At 50.8% G+C, this 9752-nt stretch overlaps 2 protein-coding genes across 2 annotated transcripts; one reads left to right on the top strand and one right to left on the bottom strand.

The window, feature by feature from the left end:
• The first annotated feature begins 2507 nt into the window (after positions 1–2507).
• CTF1 (cardiotrophin 1) lies at positions 2508–6370 on the top strand. Its single transcript, XM_054582801.1, has 3 exons — positions 2508–2564; positions 3735–3847; positions 5299–6370. The coding sequence occupies exons 1-3, from the start codon at positions 2540–2542 to the stop codon at positions 5767–5769; spliced, it is 609 nt and encodes a 202-aa protein (XP_054438776.1). The 5' UTR covers positions 2508–2539; the 3' UTR covers positions 5770–6370.
• A 789-nt stretch (positions 6371–7159) lies between these two features.
• Positions 7160–9312, bottom strand: LOC129078105 (cardiotrophin-2-like; the record flags this gene model as incomplete). The annotated part of the gene is given in 2 exon segments (XM_054582786.1): positions 7160–7618; positions 9163–9312. Coding segments are annotated over 2 exon segments (609 nt in total), but the record flags the coding sequence as incomplete, so codon positions are not given.
• Positions 9313–9752: the final 440 nt, after the last annotated feature.

The following is a 9752-nucleotide window of genomic DNA, read 5'->3' as shown; positions in this document are numbered from 1 at the left end:
AGCTCCCCAGCGCCTCCGCGAGTCCCCGCCCGGCTTCCTGCCGCCGCGCCCCGCCCCGGCCCGTCCCCGGAGCGGCCCTACTGCGCCGACCGCCAGAACCTAGGCCTGGAAGACGGCCAGCCCCGCCCCTCCCTGGCCCGCCCCCTTGGGGCGCCCAAACGCGCAGCGCCCCCTGCCCGCGGCCCAAAGGGAGGTTGGGGGTAGCTCCGCGACTGGACGCGCGCGGCAGCGCTGGAGGTGCGTTCAAGACCACGTGGGCGCTGGGAGAGCGAGAGAGACTGTGTCCGGGTGTGCGTCCGCTGCGCGCGGGCGTCCCTGAAATGCGCGCACACGTGTGTGTGTGCGCGCGCGTCCACTCTTCGCCAGGTGGGGGGGGTGTGTCCGTGTCCGTATCCGTGTCCGTGTCCGTGTGTGTGTGTGTGTGTGTGTGTGTGTGTGTCCGTCCACTCTCGCCAGGCTGTCTAGGTCTACACGTCTACACTGTCCAACTATTCCTTCAGCCATTCATTGAACAATCTGTTAACTCAATGCCAAGTACGTGCCAGACACTGCATAGGAGTGGGTCTCCACCAGATTGGCTTAAATGAGAATGACAGGCCACACCAAGGGTAAGCGAAGAAGCAGAGCCACTGGACCTCTCCTATTTCTGGGGAAGTGTAAATTGGTAGAGACACTTTGGAAAACGCAGTTTTCTATTGAAGCCCAAAATACACCCCAACCCTACGATCTAGCAATTCCACTCCAACATCATCAACCTGCAACAGAAATGCGTAGGTATGAGCACCAAGTGAGGTGTACTGGGACATTCATAGCACTATTTATAATTACCTCAAACTGGAAACAACCCATCAAAAGAAAGTGGAAAAGGAGCTGTAGCCTATTCACACCTTGGACACAAAAAGGTGAGTGAGGTCCCCCTACACCCAGCAAGGGGGACAAGTCTCATGAAAGAAGTCGGTACAACAGTACACACTGTATGATTCTGTTTATATGAAGTTCCAAACAGACAAAACTAATTTATGGTGTGAGAAATCAGAACAGTGGTCACCCTTGGGACTGGAAGGGGGAGTTCTGGAAGCTGCTTGTGCTGTTTCCTAATCTGGTGCTGGTTCCCTGGACATACTCTAAAAATTCATAGATGTTTGCACTTTTCCCTATGTATACTTTAAGTATACTTCATTGGAGTATACTTCAAAGGAGTTATACTTCAAGTAAAACTTCATTTTAAATGAGCATGTCTTGGTTGATTTGAGTCTGTTTGCCAGCAGATATGACATGTATTAATTTGTGTTGCTGTGTGTGTGTGTGTGTGTGTGTGTGTGTGTGTGTGTTTTGATGTGACTACATCCACAGAGATTACAGGATAGGAAGATGGTTATGATAGCATTTTTGGAGCCAAACTGCTGGGGTAAAGTCCCACCTCTGCTTATCCAGTGACCCTGGGTAAGTCACTTGTCTAATTCCTCAACTATAACATGGGAGTGAATTAATAAGTGTATAGCTCTTTGAAAAGTGCCTTGCACATAGTAAATACCCAATAAATATCCACTGTTAATAAGTATGTGATTGTGGCACCTACCAGCTATCTGGCTTCATGAATTGTACCTGCTCTGTCCTCTGCCAGTAATCCCATTCTTCCTGTAATCTGGCAATATCCTCACAGACACCCAGGCCTCCTTCCCAGTCCCTTCATTCACATCACCTGCTGTTATTTATAGTCTCCCCCATCAGACTGTGAGCTCTTCAAGGAACCAGAGAGCAAGAGTGGATCACCTCTGAGTCCCAGAGCCCGGGACAGAGTAGGCGTCTGTCTGTACTGTGTTAGTGGAGATGATGTTAGTAAAATACCCCTAATCTGCACATGTCTCTGAAGCTTGTTCCTGTGTGAGAATGAAAGTCTGTGTGCAGTAGAAGCAGGTGTGTCAGAGGGTTATACTGGTTCTGGTAAGGTGAGACGAGCTGGTGCATCTGTTCCCATCCTTGTAGGCGTGAGGAGACTGAGAGCAGAAAATACCTAAGACAGGCCAGGAGGTGGATGTCTGTGCAGGTGCAGCCCAAGCCTTAGGGCCCCATCTTGGCCTCTCTTGAACTCCCTCTCCCCCTCCTTCACAGCCAAGAAAGGGTGCCGGCACATTCCTGTCCTGCCAGCTCCACCCTCTCCTATCTCCCCAGTTTTCTCCGAAAAGCAGCCCAGGAGCCAAGCCTTGCCCCCAAGATCGAAGCCAGAGCCGCCTCCTCCTGACGTGATGTAGGGCTGCCTTTCAGGCCTAGACGCCCCCAGCATTGAAGTCCCAAGTCCACCACGCAAACAACCTGCCGCCCCCCCCCCCCCGCCCCCCGCTCAGGCCCCTTTCTCGACTAGGCAGTACAGGTAGTGAACTAAGCTTAGGGACAAGGAATCTTGCCTGGAGCGGAGGAATTTTGGGGGGGGGGGATTGAGCCCTGATTGGCTGCGCCCGGGCCCGCCCCTACCTCTTTTCCCCTTCTCCCCCTCCTTGGAGGGGGGCGTGGAGGCAGCAGGGATCAGCCTGGGGCCAGCATGAGCCGGAGGGAGGGAAGTCTGGGTAAGGGGCTGAAGGGCAGATGCCGAGTACCCAAGGGGAGCAGTGGTCAGAAGGGCTGGAAGCTGGGGTCTAAGCCCCCGCTACCTCCGGGTCCGGGAAAGGAGTGGCCTGAGCGGGGGAGAGCAGGGCCCGGGTGTCAGGTAACAAGCGGTGAGATGTTGGTGAGCAGTGGGAAGGTGCTAGCGCCAGAGTTCAGAAGAGGCCTGGGGCAGTGCCTCAGGTACATAGCCTCGGGGGTTAGATCACCGGTTCGAGTACACCCGGGGGGAGGACTGGGGTCGTGGCTGAGGCTATACGCCTGGACCCTCTTTGAGTTTTGGTAAAGAATCAGAGCTGGGGGCCAGAATGGGGGGTAGAGTTAGGAGAGGAAGCCTTTGGGCCACAGGAGATAGTGAGTAACAACAGGTGTCGAAAGTCAAGGCTGTAGAGGTTAGGAATAGGCGGTGGGAAACTCAGACCGGGTGGAGGTGGTGCGGGGCTGGAGTTGCGGAGCTAGGACTACGTTCCCCAGCATGCCCTGGGCGAGTGCGCGGGGCATCTTGGGGAATGTAGTCCTTCAAGGGCGCCACCCTCCGACATGTGCTAAGCAAGACTGATCGCTCATTCGTTGACGCTGCCTAATGCCCAGCTCCGCGCCTTGTGCAAAAAAACTATCAGAGAGGGAATGGGACTTCAGTTTCCCAATCTGTAAAATGGGCTGAAAGGTGCATTCCGATTTGAAGTTCTGTGCTTTCGTGATATTGAATTCCACGAACAATCACTGAGGTACAGATATATGTGAGACTTACCACCAAAGGGCTTCCAGGCTGAAATCAATTCACAGAGATAAAAGAGCCATTAAAACAACTACCTTAGAAGTATGTACAAAAGGCCTTAAGTAGAAGGAAGAAGTTAATTTAGGGAGGGGTGAATCTGAGACTGCACTGAGGAGGTAGTATTTGAATTTGGCTTTAATAATATTTCAACAGTGAATTGAGGACAGAGAACATATTTCAGGTAGAACAACCATTTGGCAAATGCCTGGCGCCTCATTTTCCCTCAGCTGGAATGGGACAGAGCCTGCCTGGCTTAAAAGTTGGAGAATTCAAAGATGAGCTTCTGGGATCAGGAAGAAAGGGGTCAGGAGTAGGTGTGTGGGTTGCCCTCATCCCTCCCTGCTTTTCCCACCAGAAAACCCCCAGCCTGACTCCTCACCCCTTCCCCTCTTGGAGGCCAAGATCCAACAGACACACAACCTTGCCCGCCTCCTCACCATATATGCTGAGCAGCTGCTCCAGGAATATGTGAGTGTGGATGGGTATGGGGGTGCCAGGGACCTGGGGAACAGGGAAGTACAGATCGCAGAGTTTCCTGACCACCAGTTTTTCTCAACCTCATTTCCCGGCTGCAGAAATTGGGGCTCTGAGAGGAATCAGTAACTTGGCCCTGGCCACACAGCAAATTGGAGGAGAACAATCTTTGTTCCCCAAATGACCCTCTGTCCACCTCTGCTTGAAGGCTTCCTCCTTGGTACTTTAAGAGAGGCAACCTGAGAGCGAAAAGACTTCTGGTCTGAGAGACAAGAAACCTAGGTTCCATGCTCTGTGTGGTTTTGTCACCACACCTCCATTGGCCTTGGTCTCAACTCTTCTACCTGTGCTATGCAGAGAGGCCAAGAATGGGTTTCAATCTGGGACAAAAATTCCATCCCAAGAGGGGACTTAAAAAGGAGGGGGATCTGCCAACATCTTTGATTGGATAGAAGGCCCTGCCCAAGGAAAGAAGTAACTTTCTCAAATTGCTCTGGTGTAGTGGAGGAACGTTATGGCATTGAATCACACAGACTGTGGGTCTGACATAATGCTGTGACTTTGGGCAGGAGTGATAACATTAAAATAAGAATGTAACCACTATGACAGTATGTAGTGGGATAATAGAGCTAGCTTTGTAGTCCTACCAACTTTGGTTCAAATTCCAGCTCTGTCCCTTCCTAGAGGGGTGACCTAGGTCAAGTCGCTGTACCTCTTCAGCCCCAATGTGCTCATCACATTTCAAAATCGTCATCATTATCATCACACCCATTATTAGTAAGATTAGGAGTAGTGTGTTTAAACAAGCAAGCACAATGCCTGAACCAGAGGCAAGATGTTAGCAAAGGATAAATAGCATCGTTCTAGCAGTTTTACAAATTATAAATCACCTTTAGCTTTTGTTTGTTTATTCATATGACAGTTATTCATGGAGCCCCTGCTGTGTGCCAGGCAGGTGCAGAGGTGATCGAAGATGAGAGGAGAGAGTGAAACAGACTAGTTAATGCACTATCTTATGGAGATCTCTGATTGGAAGACAAGACAGTGAGCTGTTCGCACCGCGCCCCCCTCCATTTTACAGAAAACTGATGCTCAGAGAAGGAAAATGGTTTTGTAAGAAACTGAGCAGGTAGTAGGTGGAGATAGTTGATTGCACCCTAGTGTGTAAGATAGCATTAATAAGAGGGCTATCGTTTATTGTGTCCTTCCCATGCGACAGGACCTGCCTTAAGCTTTTTAAGATGCTCATAACTACGTTATGAAGTTGACAGTGTTATCATATCCATTTCAGAGATGAGGAAACAAAGGCACTTTTTTGTTGTTCTGTACTATCTCACATGCAACAGCTCTGTTAGGAAGAATTTGTCCTTTGCGAGATGGGAATACTGAGGTCCTAGGAGAGGGGAGGAGTTCCGGGAGTCCTACTGATGGCCCCATCTCCACAGGTGCAGCACCAGGGAGAACCCTTCGGGCTGCCTGGCTTCTCTCCTCCGCGGATGCCTGTGGTGGGCTTGAGCGCTCCGGCACCCGGCCACTCGGGCTTGCCGGCGTCCGAGCAGCTACAGCTGGACGCCCGGGCGCTGGCCGCGCTGCCACCGCTGCTCGACGTGGTGCGCCGCCTGCAGGCTGAGCTGAACCCGCGCGCGCCGCGCCTGCTGAGGCGCCTGGAGGACGCGGCGCGCCAGGTCCGGGCCCTGAGTGCCGCAGTGGAGGCCGTTATGGCTGCGCTGGGCGCCGAGCCCCGCGAGCCCGGGCCCGAACCCGCCGCTGCCGCTGCCGCTGCCTCAGCCGCTGCCACCGCCGCCGGCGCCTTTTCCGCCAAGGTGCTGGGGCTCCGCGTGTGCAGCCTCTATCATGAGTGGGTGAGCCGCACCGAAGCTGACCTGCGCCAGCTGGTGCCTGGGGGCCCAGCCTAAGAGCGGGCGCGGCCCTCAACTCACTGGCACCTTCCCCTCATCTTTCTTCATGTCTCCATCTCTGGCAGTGTCTCCATCTCTCTGTCCCTGTTGTCTCTATTTGCGTTGTATGCTTTCGATCTATTTTCTCTCTAGGGACCCTCTTGTCTCCATATGTGACTTTCCATGTCCATTATATTCTTGCTTTCTCCTCCTTTCTCCATCGCTTGGGTCCGCCTAAGTGTCTCTTGGTCTCCCCTTTACCCTTGGTTTCTGGGGGTCACTTTGTCTCCCTTTTTCCTCTCTTATCCCCTTTTGGCCCCATATAAGCACATGCACAGCTCAGCCTCATCTCAAGAAAGGGACACCTTGTCACTGTTTCCCTCTGTCCCTCTCCCTCTCCCTGGAGTCATTTCACCTGCTGCCCGCTCCCTTCCTCATCCCATTCCTGCCCCCTCTCCGTTTCCTGTCCTTCCCTTCCTTCACTCCCGTCTGCCCTATCCTTGCATCTCCTCTTCCCCCCAGCCAGGTCTGTGAAGAGAAATGATTGACACCTTAGAAGAGTTTCATTTCTTAGAATAAATCAATTTTTTCTGTAAATAAAATGTTAAAAAAAATAATAAAAAGAACACAAAATTACCAGTATATATACTTGTTGAAAGTGGGGAGACACCTTTGAGGAGAATAGGATCCTTGGGGTATAGCCTGGTCCCCTGAGACATACCCAAAAGCCACAGTATAAATAGGAGATTCCTGAGAGACCTTGACCAGGGATGCCATCTGTCAGCCCAGAACAGGAAGCGGATGTGTCCTGAGCAGGAAACAGTTGTGGCATGAATCTTAGTTTTTTAAGAATTGAACTTCCATTGGTCAGGAAGTGAAGCCCCTTAATATGGTAAGTTGTAAGAGTGGCACCATCAGAAAAGGAGACGTGGAGGAAAAGAACTCCAGCAAGAAGAGAGGCCTACCTGCTCTACAAAGTCCGTATCTTCAGACAGGAAGTGAGGTAGTCAGGAGACATGAAAGTAGCCCCTGGCCTGGAAGGGGAAGGTCTTGAGGAGAGCCCAGGAAGGAGACCAACTGTCTGTTCCCCTTAGAGTGGGAAGTGAAGCCTCTTCAAAGAGGCATTTCTCTCCACGCAGGAAGTGGGCAACCAGTACCACTGGATTGGTAACTCATGAAATGATATCCATAGAAACCCACCCAGATCTGGAAGGGAGGCCTTAGGACCTAGGCAGGAAGGCCCTGGCAATACGGAATTGACGCCTGTTTCCCAGGAAATGTTCCCCAAACATGGCACACAAACTCTGCTAGACAAGATGTGTTTCCTTTCTCGTGAAGAAGCAAGGCAGAAAAGAGTCCATTGTGACAGGAGAAGTATTGCAGCCTCTGACAGGAAGTCCTACCTCCTCTATCCAGGGTATTTGGCTTTGAGCAGAGCCAAGTCCCTCACAGCTCGGTCTGTCCAGTAGCCATATTCCCGGGTCACTACATAGCCTCGACATTTCCTCTCGAAGGCTGAGGCCCCAAAGGGGACAAACCCAAGAGTGTCCTCTTCAGGGGTGATGGGCAGGCCCAGTGCAGTCATGATGGCAGCCATGTTGCCCAGCAGGCTTTGGGCCCTTAGTCTCGCAGCCCTGAGCTGATCTAGCAGGACAGGACTGCCAGGGTTCAGGCTGTTCTTGTCATCCCTGATGAGCTGGAGGTGCTGGGTCAAAGCCAGGAAGGCCCCCTGGGCGTGGCCTAGCCACTCCCCATCATCCAACTCATGCCAGGTCTTGAAGGAAACGGTGGCAGGTGGCAGGCTGCTCAGCTGGAGCTCAGGGGCTGAGAACCCAGGGTCACTAAAAGGGCTGCCCTAGTACCGGAGCTGCATGAGGGACAGAGACAGGAGTGAGGGGACCAAACAGGTACGCTGAGACTCCCCGTGATTTCACATCTGCCTTCTATGAGACCAGCATCTTCCCAGGGGGTGTTGCCATCCTCTACCCTTCAGAGAGTTGGTGGGATGCCCTAGCACAGAGCTTGGGCTCTGATGGATTCCAATTTAGCTTCCTCAATGTACAATTTGTACAACGCTGAATCACGGCTTCAATAATTCCTATGTGGCAGTATTATCATGAAATGATAAGAAGTAATATATATAAAGCTCTTAGCACAGCACCTGACATACAATAAGAGCATGATAAACCACCATTAATAGGTAATATACTTATATTAATATCATGAGCACAGATTATAATAATTATTTATTATAATATTTTCAATCTAAAGATTTTATTGACAATATAGGCATGGCCCTGTATATTTCTTTTTTTTATTTACAGCATTTGGTTGTTGATGTTTGTTAATTTTACTATAATCATTGATAAATAATTGTTAATATTATTAAATTTAGTTGAGTGCCTTCTTCATTAAAGGTCTTCTCTCCATAGACCCAGACCCACAGAATCTTATTGCACACTGATAAGTTCCCTCACTGATAAGTCACCTAGTCTTACATCCCCATTTTACCGGTGGAGAAACAGGCTCAAGGTGCCCAAAACTACCCAGGGAATGGTGGCAGGTATGGGACTAGAAACTAGATTTAGTAACTTCACATGGGCCTGGAACATAGGACAGTGAAAGAGTCGCAAACGCTAGAGGTCCAGGGGCCAGGCAGATCATGTAACTTGGGGAGGAAAGGAAGACTAAGATGGACAGGAGGTGGGGGAGCAGGAGCTTTGATCAACAGGATTCCTGTGCCTGTTTGAGACAGGCATTCATATTCAAAATTGAACAAACACTGCATGTCTCAAACAGAAAACATCTGTTGGTCAGGCCCAGCCAACAGGCTGCCAGTTTGAACTTCTAGACAGTTGGGGGATGTGGGGAGAATTGGCGGGAATTGGCATCAAATGTCACAGACCTGGTTTAAGATCCTGGCACAGTCAGTTATTAGCTGCGTGACCTCCAACAAACTATTATCTCTCTCTCTCAGACTCAGTTTTCTTATATAAAGTGGATTATAACTCCGTGTCTCAGAACTTTCTTAGGAGTCAGTAGGATAATGGGAGAGAGTATCCAGAATGGCAGAAGGATCTAGTGCTTGTGGAAATAATCGTGACCCGGTAAAGCCCTCCCCTCTACTTGCTTCCTTTGAATCTTCTAACAGTCCTGAGAGGTCAGCAAAGAGGGGGTCACCACCCCATTTTGCAAGTGAGGAAGCTGACACTGAGAAAGAATGACTTACCCAGGGTCATCAGCCATCAGTGACAGTGTTCGTGTGTGTGTGTCTCCAGTTGACAGACCCCCTGTACCCCCGGACACATGGAGGAAACTTCTCCTTGTCTTTCTCTGCTTCCTCACCCAGCGCTGGACAAGGAAGACAGTGTTCCTCTCCCCTCATTCCCTCTCATGCCCAGTATCACTCACAGAAGTCCACAGCAGCATTGATGTATTCTTCTGCATATAGAGGGCCAGGCTATAGGCTTGACTGATGGGCTCAGCTGGAGAGGTAGGGGCCCCCGGACTGAGGGCTGGCAGCAGCAGGATCAGCAGGCCGAGTGGGGCTGGCAGAAGAAATCAGAGGTCAGAACCAAGCCCCTGACGCTGCCTACTGATTTATTTATTCCTCAGAATAACTCAAATGGGTACAGCTCTTGTGGCCTACAACAATCTTGTATCTCCAAATCAGGGCAGAATCACCCTGAAAGTAGATTATTTCCAGTTCAGAGCATTCCCTTCACCTCCAAACCCATGTATTCAATTTCCTTCTTGACATTTTCCCTTAAGTATTAATAAGCATCTCAAACTCAAAATATCTTCTACTCTGCTCTAGATTCCCCTCCCGCAGTCTTCCCCCATCTCTGCTAAGAGCACTTCTGTTCTTCCACTTGCTCGGGTCAAAGCCATGGAGTACTCTTTGAGGCCTGCCTCCCTCTCCACATTCAGCCCCACAGTAAATCCTATTGGCTCTGTCCTTAAAAGGTAGCTGGCTACTCCCCTACTCCCAGGTGCCTGCA

This window comes from Pteronotus mesoamericanus, unplaced genomic scaffold, assembly GCF_021234165.1.
Source record: "Pteronotus mesoamericanus isolate MK-2021 breed Mesoamerican mustached bat unplaced genomic scaffold, CSHL_Meso_final contig_72, whole genome shotgun sequence".
Lineage (NCBI taxonomy): Eukaryota > Metazoa > Chordata > Mammalia > Chiroptera > Mormoopidae > Pteronotus > Pteronotus mesoamericanus.
This window is presented reverse-complemented; position numbering and strand designations above follow the sequence as displayed.

Coding starts and splice junctions, on each gene's coding strand:
- CTF1 (XM_054582801.1), top strand. CDS start 2,540: ATGAGCCGGAGGGAGGGAAGTCTGG. Junction 2,565..3,734: donor CCGGAGGGAGGGAAGTCTGG/GTAAGGGGCTGA, acceptor TTTTCCCACCAG/AAAACCCCCAGCCTGACTCC. Junction 3,848..5,298: donor AGCAGCTGCTCCAGGAATAT/GTGAGTGTGGAT, acceptor CCATCTCCACAG/GTGCAGCACCAGGGAGAACC.